The sequence below is a fragment of the Caretta caretta genome, chromosome 10 (genome assembly GCF_965140235.1).
Source record: "Caretta caretta isolate rCarCar2 chromosome 10, rCarCar1.hap1, whole genome shotgun sequence".
NCBI classification, from domain to species: Eukaryota; Metazoa; Chordata; order Testudines; family Cheloniidae; genus Caretta; species Caretta caretta.
Window position 1 is genome coordinate 34,470,439 of NC_134215.1, and position 15,023 is coordinate 34,485,461.

A 15,023-nucleotide genomic window follows, 5' to 3' on the forward strand; every position below is an offset into this window, starting at 1 on the left:
CATGGGAAATGTAACTAACAGCACCCCAGCACAGGGACCAGGCTTGATTTTATGAGCAGCAACTCTCAGTCTGGGGTGCGACCTCGGTTTTGATAGGTGGGGGTAGTGGAAGCAATGGCTTCTGCCTCTCTCAGTGCACAGCGGATTCCCGGCAGAATAGGTAACTAGGGTTGGAAGTGGAGGTAGAGCGCAGGTCCCCTGCTAACCGCTGGAATGGTGCTGGGATTCCATGACGGATTGTGGAGCGTAGGCCCCCCTGACAGTTCACAGCTAGCTAGCACCCATGGAATCACACAGCAGAAAGGCAGAGGGCTCTCTGTTCTCTTTGAAGCAAGTGGCAAAACTCCCTTTAACTTACTGGATGTACAATAAGGCAAACAGGTCTCCTAGCAATCCCAGTTATGGTGAGTCTTTAAAATCTAGGTGAGTTGCGATATTATTGGTATTGATTTGTGTTACCGTAGCACCTAGGAGCTCTCATCATGGACCAAGACCCCACTGTACTAGGTGCTGTACAAACACTGAATAAAAAAGATGGTTCCCTGTGCACCAACATAAAGTTAGACTTCAGCCTCCTTGCTCTACTGACTGGCACCATACTGGTGTGAAAGGAATGGCTGAGATGGGTGGCATGAAGAAATTCACCTTGAACTACTTAATGTTCCTGCCTTCCTGCAGTACTAATAATGAAGAGGGTTAGATGCACATTTGTAATGCAGATGTAGGGTAAACAAGGGCAGATTTCCAGATGTAGAACATGCCAGGCCAGCAGGGTGCCAGCAATATGGGAACAAAACTGGGCCACTCAACTGTCCTGATGAGCAAGCGCCAAGGTGAAGTGCTCTCATCAAGCAGTAATGTCTGCTCCTGTGAAGCTATGACATTCTACAGCAGCGCTGACAAGCAAGTGAGGCAGATATAACTGACACATGAAGTGAATGCACTTGAGCTTTCTCTAACCTACATGGTTTCTCAACAAGAATTGCACCTGCCTAATCTACTGGAACTTCTCAATAAAAAAGGTGACATGAATCAATGCGGAAAATACATGTATTTCTGAAACACGGGAATCTATATAAACAACACAACTTGTATAGCACGCAAGAGGACAGCAGCATTTGATAGTACAATAGACTTCTGTGGCTTTTTAGACTTGTTTATGGAAGAGAATCTCTACCCAGTTGTCGTATCGGAAGGTATCATGCAAAAGACATCCAAAGAAGGAAGGTCCTGTAAGGCACGCATTGCAATGAAGGCAAACCCTTAGACAGTTAGACAAACTTTGGACATATTTGACTGCACTCATTGCAAGAGACTACAGCCTGGTCTACATACAGGCTCAGGACTTTAACTAAAGGGCTGATGCTTATGGTGATTTGGTTCAACTGCTGCAAAGCCCTGTGACGGTGGTTCAAGAGTGGATTATTGTAGTTTTGTTTAACCCGCTTCCTGAGAGATTTAAGATAAATTACTGATATAAGATGGGTTTATGCCAATATAACAGCATCCACACAGTGTTCTGCAACGGCTTACCTCTATCAGTTTAATATCACACCTGTAGTTAAACTGGTGCGCCTCTGTGTGGTAACAAGCCCTTAATTTGGTAAGGCATCAGTTTTGGCTAAATCAATATAAAGCAGGTTTAAATCAATTCAAATGTACCCACACAAGGGTTTTACGTCAGTTGTAACCAGTTTTAGTTACACTTGTAGAGGTTTGTGTGTAGACAAGGCCTAAACGACCATTTGGTAGTGGTTTTCAAAGCTTGGAGCCCTAGTTCTAATGCTCAGATACAATCCCACTTTCCAAGAGGTTAAGTAAACAAGTTTTTAATATCACATCACTTTTAATTATCATCAGAATGAGTCAAACTTTGGGAAAGACGAGCAGGGAAGAAGATTGGCAATTAAAGTTTAACGGTCACTATGAAAATAGCTTTATTATTTATCAACTCCAAATTTCATTCCGATATAAAATACCTGCAGGACCAGCAGTGTGTTACAATCCCAAGCCTTGCGCTGTCTGAAGTTTTCATCTCAAGATGTTGAGTGGTTCCACCTCGGAAGGAGAGTCAGAAGTCATTATCACTCTCCTCCAGTGGCTCTGGCTTCCTGGCCCGGCGATTGGCCTTGCTGGGAGAGATTTCCATGCTGTCATCTTCAATGTCATCCTCATCATCATCTTCATCATCATCCAGGTCAATCTCACTATCCTCCGACTCCTCCTGTAAGAAAGCAGTGGGCACTGAATTCATGGCCAGTCCCTTCTCAAACCAGTGCTATCCTCAATGGCCAAAACGTACAAAGCCTGCAATGTACATGTCTTCTGTGTGCCCAGAAACATGGCAGGGGGGAAACCTGCACATCACCCTCTTCTGAGAAGAACTGCAGTCAGGTTCCCTGCCCATGCTGAAATTAACCAGAACCACATCCCTCCATCCTGAGATAATGACCCAGTTACCAAGAAACACACAGTGGGGTGGGGTCCAGTTTTGGATCTGGCATAGGGAGTAGTAACAGTGTATGGCTTCATTACTGAGCCAACAGCACAGGCTGGAGCTGCTGATTCAGAAATGATCGGAGACTGGAGCCCTCACCACCGGAGGGAACTAAAGACACTACACAGCTTTCAGCAGCAATCTCCCACTTTGCTAGGCAGTGGCTGCTCCACTCATGCCGCTGAAGACCTCCTTTCCAGGCCCCCAGTGGGATGCTGACAATGGACTTCTTTACCGCTGCTGAATCCAGGGGGACAGCAGGACCATAGAGGGAACTGTGGAGTGCCCTAGGATAAGGGTGACGAAAGGAACCACAGGAGACAAACCCACCTGTGCCTTCGTGCTGGAGGTCTTGTGTTTACCTGGTTGGGCTTGGGCTGATCCCGCCTTGGAGACCGACAGTGGAGAGAACAATGGGAGATGGAGAAGGGAAAAACATTAAAAAGAAAAGCAAACAGAATGCAACCAAAGTGAGAGCAAGGAAAGGAGGCAGCAGTGGAAGCTGCTCACAGCTGAGAGTGCTGTGCACAATGTCTGAGCGGTACTGCAAAGCGCGATGCTACAGGAAGGGTTGCTGGGAACATGGACAGGACCTGGAAAGCCAACTCCAAACAGCATGCACAGGGCAATGGTGCCCAGAGACGTGCTGCTCACCAGTGCTAGAGGTCTGCAGGCTGTCCTGCATGACTGTCTGCCAGGAGCCAGGCTCCCTGGAAGAGAATAGAGCTTCTCCCTGAAAGGGGCATCCCAGACTGGTTGAGGGAGACAGGGCGGGGACAGAGGAGAGGAGCAGATGGGTAAGGAAACCAGCCCTGGGCTCACTTTGCTCCCCACTGCAAAGATGTTGGCCTGGGGCAGCAGGCAGCTTCTTGGAACCCATCTTCCTTCTCTGCCCCTGCAGCAGCCCCCAGTGCACCTGGTCCCAGGAGCAGCTCAGCCAGAGCTACAGGCTCAGGAAGCAGCTCACCAACCCCGAGGTCGTGTCTCTGCTCTCGCAGCACACAGCTCAGCTGCCACAGGAGGTGCCCTGCCCTGGCACAGGCCGAGGCAGCCAAGCCCCGTGAGGATGATTATCATTATTACGGTAGCTGCCCCGCTGGGTTGGGTGCTGGAAGGGAAACCCAGACCCTGCCCTGAAGGCAATGCGTATGGGGATTTGATAGCAGCCTTCAACTACCTGAAGGGGGGTTCCAAAGAAGATGGAGCTCGGCTGTTCTCAGTGGTGGCAGATGACAGAACAAGGAGTAATGGTCTCAAGTTGCAGTAGGGGAGGTTTAGGTAGGATATTACGAAAAACTACTTCACTAGGAGAGTGGTGAAGCACTGGAATGGGTTACCTAGGGAGGTGGTGGAATCTCCTTCCTTTGAGGTTTTTAAGGCCCAGCTTGACAAAGCCCTGGCTGGGATGATTTAGTTGGGGTTGGTCCTGCTTTGAGCAGGGGATTGGACTAGATGACCTCCTGAGGTCTCTTCCAACCCTGATATTCTATGATTGTGTGATACACAAGCAAAGCAGGCTGGGAGGCCGGGGGCACAGCCACTGGCTCCAGTGTACAGCTCTCGCCAGCTCTGTCCCTTCGCTGTGTTCTCCCCCCAGCCTGCCCTACTCTGTGGTCTGGTTCTCTCCCTTAGTAGGTTTAACCCTTCCCTTCCTTGGGTTTCCTTCTCTATATTTTGACCCATTTCTGGTTGAGGGTCTGTCCCTGGTAGAGTCACGTAGTTGTGGCTGAGCCCTGGTACCTGCTGGGGTGCTGCTCCAGGAGGAGCTGAAGCAGCTACTGCTGAGAGCTACTGGACTGAGGTCTCTTGAGCTCCATGCCTGGGTGGCTGCTGGGACCTGACAGGTGCCAATAGGTGGAGTGGGGCGGGCGGAAACAGGCACCAGTCGTCCTGGCCTCCCCTATTCTGTCTGGAGTGGCTACAAACAGAAAGATGAGAGAAGGACAAAAGGGAGTGGAGACAGGAGAGAGCGAGAATGAGAGAAAGCAGCCATGCGGGGCCTGGCTTGAGGGGCTAGGCAGCATCCCTGCCCTGGCTCAGGCCAAGAGTCCATGGAGGGAGCCATAGCTTGGCTCTGGCCAGCACAGGCTGGAGCAGAAGAAGGTAAACAAAGACAAAATACACCTTCCAGTCTGGAGGAGGACTTGTGAGTCTTGAACCCAGGTCTGTGGCTGGGCGGTGCTCCCACCAGCCAGCTTTGGCAGAGCCATGGCCAGCACACCATATGTCCTGGGAAACCCATCATGCGGAAAGTGCTGCTCAAAGCAGAGATGCCTGGCAGCTCCTCCCATAGCCTCAGATTGGTCCAGACATTCCATTTCAGCCTGGAGGCAGTACTAGGAATTAACAAGGCAGATCCCCGCTCTGCATCGTTCCTGGCTCCTGCCTCTGTTCCTGGTTATTGAGTCTGGCTTGACGCTAGGCACTGGGCCCCGGCTATTGACTTTGGCTACACTCCTCAGGCTTGATGCCTATGGCTCTAAGCACTGGATCTGATGCCCACGCCCCAGTCCCTGACAGTCATGCAGTGATCAGCATCCTTCCCCCGCTGAAGGGATCTTGACCCCACAGGAGGAAAACTTGCTCTTGTGGGCAATGGGCTGGGAGGGGCTTTGCAAGCTTTATGGGAGAAGGAAGACTTGTTTTAGGGCTGAGGCACTGGCTTGGGACTCAGCAGACCCAGGTTCTACTCCCAACTCTGACACTGACCTGTCACTGCCCTTCTCTGTGCCCCAGTATCCCTCCCCCTCTAAAATGGGGCTGCTATGTCTCTCCCTCCTGGGGGGCTGTGAGGATAAATCAGACACTGCAGTGATGCGGCAGAGAGCTTTCCCAAGCAGCTGCAGCCCCAGATACTAACTGAGAAGCAGCCCAAGGAGTCCTAGCCCCCAGCATGCTGTGAGAGGGCTCTCTCTTTAGATGGCTCCTGCGTTCTCCCTGCTGCAGCAACAGGCCCGCACCAAAGCTCACTCAGCTCCCAAGAGCTGCCTTACAGTGAGTGGCTGTAAGTGAGGTGAGGTATCCAGCTCACACATCCATGCCCTATGCCTGGAGATAATTACGCTTCCTTCCCTGGATACTGCTGGTACCAGAGGGAGTTTGTACTCCTCAGACAGCCAGACAGGGACTGGTTGGAGACAAGGTATTCAGGGAACTTGTCACCTGCCAGCATCCTGCACAGGAATGTGGGTGTCTCTGGCCCAAACACAGAGAACGAGTAATTCCCCAGGAGGCAGAAAAATGAATTTAAACAAACCAATTCAAGCCAGAAGCGAATCGTGGAGCAAGGCCTGGTGAATTCCTGCCTAGACAGAATGTGAGGCACTTCACTCTACTGGGCCCTGAGCAGAAACAACACTGGGAACTGGTCTGTATAGCTATGGCCTCAGACTCCCTCATCATCACAGTATCTAAGCATCCCCAAAGCTATCAAACACGCCTCGAAAAGGGATAACCCTTCTCCCTTCTCCTCTGCTGGCAGGAGAGACTGCTTGTATAGCTCAGTTTGGTTGGGGTGTGTTGGGGACAGGGGACAGACCTTCTGTGGGGAAGCCATAGCAGAGATGCATTTTGCATTCAGCTGTGAATGTTGGGAGGTCCCCAGTCATTCCTGTATCTGGGGGCAGTGAGTTCCACAGTGTAGGTCCCACCCCATTTTAAATTCTGTCACCCACACTCCTGTGCCTTAGATCCTGGTCATGGAGGGGGAGGTGTCTCTTAGGTAGACAGGGCCAATACCATAGGGGGGCTTTGAATGGCAGGACTGAGACCTTGAACCAAACTGTTCAATGGAGAACCAATGTGGTGTGCCAGGACATTATGCTTACTAGAGCTGTGCTGCTAAGCAGGTGGTCTACTGCATTTCGTGCTAGTTAGAGCTTTGTCAGGGCATGTCACTTCATTCCTGGGGATACTGGGATGCAGTAACCAAGCCTAGAGGTCACAAATGCATGGATCACAGGGGCAAGTCTGTGGGTCCTGTGAGATTCAATCCTACTGCTCCAAGTCCTGAACCCTGAGGCTCCCACTGTTAATCTTTGCCAGGCTGATAATTCACCATTAGTTCCCGCTCTTTGCGCGCTCTCTCTCTCTCTCTCTCTCGTAGGCCCTTTCTGATTCATGACAACTCCTTCCTCTCACACTGGGCAGGTTTCCTTAGCAGCCTCTGGGGAGGGGCTTTGCCAAAAGCTTTTGGAAAGTCCAAATATTTATAGCAAAGAAACGTCACCTCTGAGAACCTTATACCAGCTTTAGTCTGAGTGAGTCAGAGCAGTGCTGAGAGGAAGATCTACGAATGGCAGAGCAGGCAGAGCCCCACTGCTGGTTCTGGACAACAGGGCTCTGCTTCCTGCCATTAGCAGCCTGGTCCCTCTACCTTGGACTAGCAGCACTGCACAGAGCCCATCCTGCCATTCACCAGCAGAATGACAGCAGAGGGCAGGGCCCCAGCTGACAGGACACGCTGGTGGAGGACACCAGCTAACTAGACCTTAAAGGGGTGAGTGGAGCAGCTAGAGTGTCTGCCTGCTCCCGGATGGGTCTTAGGTGGGGGTGCTTTGATCCCTAGCATGGCCTGTCTAGCCTCTAGTCACCAGGGTCAGACTTCACCATCCCTTCCCTGGCCCCATCTCCCCTCCAACAGCAGGGGGTAGAAGGCAGAAGCAGCTCCCCATCCAATCTCCTGGCTGGGCAGCAGGACTGGGAGAAGAAAATCACAGCACCGTCCCCTCCAGTCACCTCTGTCACCCTCCAGTAGCTTGAGGGCAATATTGTTAGACTCCTTTCTCCCCCTAGAACAAGCCATTTTTCGGGTCTTAAAGAGCCATGGTGGGATTTTCAAAGCAGCCTAGGGATACAGAGACACAGCTTCCATTTAAATGAATGTGCCTACATCCCCTCAACTCTGTCGAAAATCCCAACCCCTCCCTGCACCCCACTGTTGCCTCAGGCTCAATGGCTGGCCAGAACAGAAATGGGTGGGGCTAGGAGTTTCTAGCACAGACAGGAGATCTGTCATTACTAATGAGGTACAGAATGCAGTTAGGGCAATGGAGAAGTAACAGAGACTAAACAGGCTAAATAAAGAAAACAGGGAAACAACATGCAGGAGAGAGAGGGTGTGGGGGTATGTAAGGTGAGGATGGGAAAGGAAATGGGGGGAGAATGCCTGTGTGATGAAGATTTGTCAGGGGAACACTGCCATCTAGTGCTGTGGGAGCAGGTCTGTCACTGCAAAGCTCCATCAGTGATGGACAGGCCAAGATGCCCGGCAGCCCACACAAGATCTTTTCCTACTTACATCATCCTCTGTGTCTCCACCTTGCATTGTCCCCACGATCCGTTTGTTGGGTCTCCCTGGGCAGCAGAGAGAAAAACACAATGAGAACATGCCCACCCCTCCACTTCATTAACAGAGAGCAGCTAAGGAGCTGCTCTGTGAATAAATAACCCTTGGGGAGATAAAGCTCATGGTTTGCTCTCTAGGGGCATAATGATGCACCATCATCAAGGGAAACTACAGCAGGGTTGCACCCCAATGCTCCTTCAATGCCACGGGGCTCAGAAGAAGGTGTGGGGGGTTATTATCTGCTTACTCCTCATCTCGTTAGCTTGATTCATGGTGGTTACTCTCCCTATGCCTTATCGTTAAGGCTGCGAGTTTGTGACTGAGGTCACGGATGTCACAGATTCCATGACTTTCCGTGACCTTTGTGACTTCTGCAGCGGCTGGTGTGCCTGGGTCAGGGGCAGCTCAGGCCTGCAGGCACTGCCCCCACAGCTCCCATTGGCCGTGGTTCCCGGCCAATAGGAGCTGTGAAGCCAGCGCTCTGGGCGGAGGCGGCACACAGAGCTGCCTGGCCACACCTTCGTCTAGGAGCTGAGTGAGGAGGATGTATCTGCTTCTGGGGAGCCCCCCATGTAAGCGCCGCCCAGAGCCCTCCTCACCTCATCCTATGCCCCAACCCCCTCCCACACCCAAACTTTGCTGCTGCTGGGGGGGGGAAGGGGAGCTGCAGAGACAGGTAGGGAGCCTGCTGGCCCCACCAACCCCCGTCCCCAGTACCAGCGGGGGTCCCGGGCTGTGCGCCGCCATTCCTCCCCCCAATAAGCACCCGGGCCACTCTCCCCCAGCACCCGCAGTGCCCCCAGGCAGCCCCCCTCCCCCAAGTTTTAGTCAGGGGTATATAGTAAAAGTCACGGAAAGGTCATTTTTGTTTACTGCCCATGACCTGTCCGTGACTTTTACTAGAAATACCTGTGACTAAGCCTTACTTATCGTTAATAAAGTACTACGCCACCACCACCACACACATACCCCTTGATGGCTTCAGAAACATTTTTTCTCTTGATCTAGATTTTTACACCCTAATCCTCATTGTGCTGTTACTTTATTTTAGACATTGGCGTGCTGCATGGACTCTTTTAAATCTGTGCCATTTAGCAACTGGCCAGGTGAGGTGGCCACCAGCACCCATATTCTAACTCCAAATCCTGTCTTTCGCTGACGTTTTCAGCTCCAATGGCCCATCCATTTGCCAAGTTCCCACCCAGTGGTTGCTGAGATTAGTATTTATACAGCATCATGTGTGCATGGTGATTTGAAGACAAAGTGATGCTTCAGTTATTTTTCATGGCCACACAGAGCATGTACCACATAACCACTGATGGAATGTACATGCAAAGAGCATGCTAAGACCTAAATTACAGCAGTGAGACATGCTGTGTGCGCATGTATGCATGTGTGCGCACAGACGTGCGTCTGTAACATGCCTTTTCTGCAGAGTCTGAATTTTCTCTCACACTGGTGAGAATCTGGAGTAACTCCACTGAAGTGAAGTTACGCTGGTGAGTCAGGCCCTGTGTTTCCATGGCTACCTTATACCAGTGCAACTGTTCCACAGGTTGGGTCACACATCCCATTATATAAAATGGCTTTTCTTGCCACACATAATGAACTCTACAGTAATCTCCCGCTTGCTGACACGCTTGCAAGGAAGCAGCACTCTAGTTACACACAGCTCAATCTGTTTAGTTTATCAAAAAGAAGATTGAGAGGTGCTTGATTGCAGTACATGAGTATTTTCCAGGGGAGAAAATACTAGGTACTTGTCATAAATATCAAGGGAAGGGTAACCACCTGTCTGTATACAGTGCTATAAAATCCCCCCTGGCCAGAGGCAAAACCCTTTCACCTGTAAAGGGTTAAGAAGCTAAGGTAACCTAGCTGGCACCTGACCCAAAATGACCAATGAGAGGACAAGATACTTTCAAATCTGGAGGGGGGGGGTGTCACAAAGGGTTTCTCTGTCTGTGTGATGCTTTTGCCGGGAACAGATCAGAAATGCAGCCTCATAACCCCTGTTAGTTAGTAAGTAATCTAGCTAGAAATGCGTTAGATTTCCTTTTGTTTAATGGCTGGTAAAATAAGCTGTGCTGAATGGAATGTATATTCCTGCTTTTGTGTCTTTTTGTAACTTAAGGTTTTGCCTAGAGGGATTCTCTATGTTTTGAATCTGATTACCCTGTAAGGTATTTACCATCCTGATTTTACAGAGGTGATTCTTTTACCTTTTCTTTAATTAAAATTCTTCTTTTAAGAACCTGATTGATTTTTCATTGTTAAGATTCAAGGGTTTGGGTCTGTGTTCACCTGTACAAATTGGTGAGGATTCTTATCAAGCCTTCCCCAGGAAAGGGGGTGTAGGGCTTGGGGGGATATTTTGGGGGAAGACGTCTCCAAGTGGGCTCTTTCCCTGGTCTTTGTTTCAGACGCTTGGTGGTGGCAGCATATGGTTCAAGGACAAGGCAAAGTTTGTACCTTGGGGAAGTTTCTAACCTAAGCTGGTAAGAATAAGCTTAGGGGGTCTTTCATGCAGGTCCCCACATCTGTACCCTAGAGTTCAGAGTGGGGAAGGAACCTTGACAGTACTAAAGGGCTCTTCAGAGAAAGGCATAATAAGAACCAATGGAAGCTAAAGCCAGACAAATCCAAATTAGAAATTGGGCACACATTTTAACAACGAGGGTGATTAACTACTGGAACAAACTACCAAGCGAAGTGACAGGTTTCAGAGTAGCAGCCATGTTAGTCTGTATCCGCAAAAAGAAAAGGAGTATTTGTGGCACCTCAGAGACTAACAAATTTATTTGAGCATAACCTTTCGTGAGCTACAGCTCACTTCATTGGATGCATGCAGCCTCTGTATGCATCTGATGAAGTGAGCTGTATCCGATGAAGTGAGCTGTAGCTCACAAAAGCTTATGTTCAGATAAATTTGTTAGTCTCTAAGGTGCCACAAGTACTCCTTTTCTTCAAGCGAAGTGGTGGATTCTCCATCTCTCAATGTCTTCAAAACAAGACTGCATGCCTCTCTGGAAGATATGCTTTAGGGAAACACAAATTATTGGGCCCAGTACAGGGGTAACTGGGTGAAATGTAATGGCCTGTGAAATAAGAAGATCAGACTAGATGATCCCTTCTGGCATTAAACTCTACGAGTCTATGAAAAAGCCATAAGCAGGATTTAATGGAGAGGACTGAAAACATTTTGACATAAAACTCTCAACTACAGGAAAGCTCCCAAACACATGTCCATTCTTAACAGCGGCAGTTCCTGCTGTCTAGGCAGCACACAGTTACACTGTATGCAGAAATATTCTGTTCATGATGTCTAGCAGGAAAATGTTACCTCCTGACTAAAGTCTCAGAAAAAATGACTGGGAAGCTTCTAAGGCCTGCAGATCCACATCTTTACCCAGGTTCTTTATAACTCAGATTCATTTATTCAGCAAACACATCCAGTAGATGATTCATCCCCCAAAATGCATCCTGAAAGGCTCCCTCTATGTACCTGGGGTGGAAGAAGTTAAGTGGAACACTATATGTGGCAGCTTTAAGGTGTTTAGTACAAGCTCTCGTTGCTTTTCAACTCCCCAGGTGCAATCAATGAAATACAGATGAATGCTACACAGTTTTGCCTGGCTCTGGGAAAAGGGCATAAAGGAAGAAATGGTTACTTACTGTAACTGAGGTTCTTTGGAATGTGATGCAGATGTGTGTTCCACTTAGGTATGTGCACACCCAGCGCGCCGGAGACTTTTGCCTACCAGTACCCATAGAGGGGCGGTGCACGCACCTCATGGCTGTGGCCCCACCCCTGGCTATATGAGGCAGTGCCGCCCCGATCCCCCCAGTTCCTTTGCATTGAAAGCCCATGAGAAGAGACTCCGATGCAGAGGGGATGGAGGGTGGGTCGTAGAACACACGTCTGCATCACACCTCGAAGAACCAGAGTTATAGTAAGTAACCATTTCTTCTTCAAGTAGATGCAGATGTGTATTCAACTTAGGTGACTCACAAACAGTAGAATAATAGAATCATAGAATATTAAGGTTCGAAGAGACTTCACGAGCTCATCTAGTCCAATCCCCTGCTCAAAGCAGGACCAACCCCAACTAAATCATCCCAGCCAGGGCTTTGTCAAGCCGGGCCTTAAAAACCTCTAAGGATGGACATTCCACCACCTCCCTAGGTAACCCATTCCAGTGCTTCACCACCCTCCTCGTGAAATAGTGTTTCCTAATATCCAACCTAAACCTCTCCCACTGCAACTTGAGACTACTGCTTCTTGTTCTGTCATCTGCCACCACTGAGAACAGCCGAGCTCCATCCGCTTTGGAACCCCCCTTCAGGTAGTTGAAGGCTGCTATCAAATCCCGCCTCACTCTTCTCTTCTGAAGACTAAGTAACCCCAGTTCCCTCAGCCTCTCCTCGTAAGTCATGTGCTCCAGCCCCCTAATCATTTTCATTACCCTCTGCTGGACTCTCTCCAATTTGTCCACATCCCTTCTGTAGTGAGGGGACCAATCCAGAGGCGGTGCTCGGAGTCTACCGCAGTACGGATCGCAAGACCACCCTTCCAAGGCCCGTGTCCACTCTGGAAGATGCGGTAATAGCACAGTGGTCCATAAACATGTAATGACAACCATGTGGCTGTCCTGTGAATGTCCAGTATGGAAATGTCATTGAAGAACGCTATCAATGTTGCCTGAGCTCTCATGGAGTGAGTCTGTATTCGCTGAGGAGGCATAGCGGAAGCTCTTTCATACTCAGCCTTGATACACGATGTTATCCATCTAGAGATGGTCTGTGCAGAGACCGCTTGCTCCTTCATGAGGTCTGCATATGACACTAACAGGCGAGATGAAACACGAAATGGTTTAGTCCGGTCTAGATAAAAGGCTAGATATCGCCTGACAGCCAGAGCATGAAGGTGCTATTGTTCTGAGGAAGAGTGCAGCTTAGGGAAAACACAGGTAAATACACCATCTGCTCCAGATGAAACTGATGATTGCAGTGTTATCTTATCCTTAGAAAAATGAGTGTAAGGTAGCTCAGCCATTTGGGTCTGGAACTCACACGCCCTTCTTGCCGAAGTGAGGGCAATCAGGAACACGATTTTCTGAGCCAGAAGGGGCAGCAGACAGGATGCAAGGTGCTCTTATAGAGGCCCTATCAGAGCCACCAGAACCGTGTTTAAGTCCCACAAGGGAACTGGTTCTTGGACTGCAGGATGTAAGCGGAGAAGGCCCTTCAGAAATCTTGTCACCATGGCATTGGAAAAAACTGACTTCCCTTGAATTGTGGGATGGAACATTGAAATCACTGCCAAATGCACTCTCAGCAAACTGAACGTGAGGCCCGATTACTGAAGATGTATCAGGTACTCCAAGATGTCCTGGATGGAAGCCTCTGTCTGTTGAGTCCCGTGAGCAGAGAACCTCTTCCACTTTGCTAAGTAGGCTGTCCTAGTGGAGCACTTCCTACTGTTGAGAAGGACTTGTTGGACAGCTTGCGAGCATTGCTCTTCCTCTTCATTTAGCCAGGCAGCAGCAATGCCGTGAAGTGCAGGGAGTTGACTGCAGGGTGGAGGGTGTGACTGCGGTTCTGAGTGAGCAGGTTGGGATAGAGAGGAAGTGATATGGGAGGCTGACTTTGTTGAGGGTGTGAAAGTTGAGAATCAGAGGGGTAGCCATGTTAGTCTGTATCCACAAGACTAAAGTGGTGGCACTTTAAAGACTAACAGAGTTATTTGGGCACAATCTTTTGTGGTTTTTTTAACCCACTGTAGTGGGGTGGCTGCCCCACTCCTATACTAGAGGGGGCTCCAGCAGGCCAGAAAGGCTGTGCGGGTGGGCGGCCAATCAGAAAAGGCCTGCTAGGGAGCCAATCAGAGGCTGAGTAAGAGATAGCCAATCAGGCCCAGGCTCAGCCCTATATAAAGGCTGCCCAGAAAGGGAGCAGGCTGTCTTTCCCAGGCCTTCAGAGGGTGAAGGTCCCTCTCCTGTGTGAGGGGACCACACCACACCACACCACACCACACCACACCACACCACACCACACCACACCACACCACACCGAGCAGAAGGAACTCCAACCCAGTATCTGCCAGGCTGCAGGCCCCGAGGGAAGGGCTGGGCTGGTGCAAAGGGGACGAAGGGGAAGCGACCCAGGGAGAGAGGCAGACAAAGGGAGAAAAGGAGGGCAGAAGGGCTGCCACCAAAGGGTCCCTGGGTTGGGACCCAGAGTAGAGGGTTGGCCTGGGTCCCCCTTTGCACATACACCCAGCTGTTGGATGTGATGATACTGGACTGCACCAGACCCCTGGCAAAAGGGGTTAGACTTTGGGGTGTGGTTGGCCGCTGTGGCTGGGCGAAGTGAAAGACTGCTGATAACCAACCCTCCTCCCCCCAGAAGGGGGTGAATGAGGACTAGGGGGCACTGCTGGAGGGCAGTGTCTTGAAGAGGATGCTGCAAGAAGGGAACAACACGGGTCCAGGCGCCAAGAGAGGGCGAGAGACTGATGGGACACCACCAGTGGAGAGCGCTCCACAATGGACTGAGCTAATTCCCTGACGAGTCAGCAGGAGGCGCTGTGGTGGTGAGTCCCAACCCCATCACACCCACTAACAGATTTATTTGGGCATAAGCTTTTGTGGCTTTTTTTTACCCACAAAAGCTTATGTCCAAATACATCGGTTAGTTTTTAAGGTGCCACCAGACAATTCGTTGTTTTTAAGGTTGAGAATGGGTTTCATCCCGCTCTTGGATTTTGGTATCAGGAAGTACTCACAGTAAAAACCATGGCCCTGGTGTTCTGGCAGAAACTCCTCCATCACTCCCAACTTCAACAGAGAGCTGACCTGCTCAATGAGCAGCGTCTTATGAGAGGGGTCCTTGCAGATATGGAAGACAGGTAAGAAAGAGGCATGGAGAGGAACTGGATTGAATAGCCAGCTCTGACAGTGTCTAGGACACAGCTGTTGGAGGTAATAAAGTCCCAAACACACACCTAAATGGAATATATATCTGCATCTATCTGGAGAACAAATGTATCTTCTATATTCAGCTTGTCTGCAGCTCAACCTGAGTGTGGCAGCTCCTATTCACATAGCTTGGAGCTGCAATTCCTCAGGGGCAGGCTTTACTGAGGGAAGGGAATTCTCCGGAAGAAGCTGGAATATT

The 15,023-nt window shown here is 49.9% G+C and overlaps 1 protein-coding gene across 3 annotated transcripts in view; it reads right to left on the minus strand.

Annotated features, from left to right (window-relative positions):
* Positions 1-1,032: 1,032 nt before the first annotated feature.
* The window catches only part of CLUAP1 (clusterin associated protein 1), a 165,992-nt gene continuing 152,001 nt past the window's right edge, over positions 1,033-15,023 (minus strand). For 2 of the 3 annotated variants that reach the window (XM_048867325.2, XM_048867327.2), the window contains 3 exons: positions 7,797-7,852; positions 2,828-2,884; positions 1,033-2,224 (listed from right to left, as the gene is read on the minus strand). In XM_048867325.2, the coding sequence (XP_048723282.2) occupies positions 2,072-2,224; positions 2,828-2,884; positions 7,797-7,852 (266 nt within the window). In that variant the 3' untranslated portion in view covers positions 1,033-2,071. The remainder of the gene's footprint in view (positions 2,225-2,827; positions 2,885-7,796; positions 7,853-15,023) is intronic. The other variant, XM_048867326.2, reaches the window with a different exon arrangement.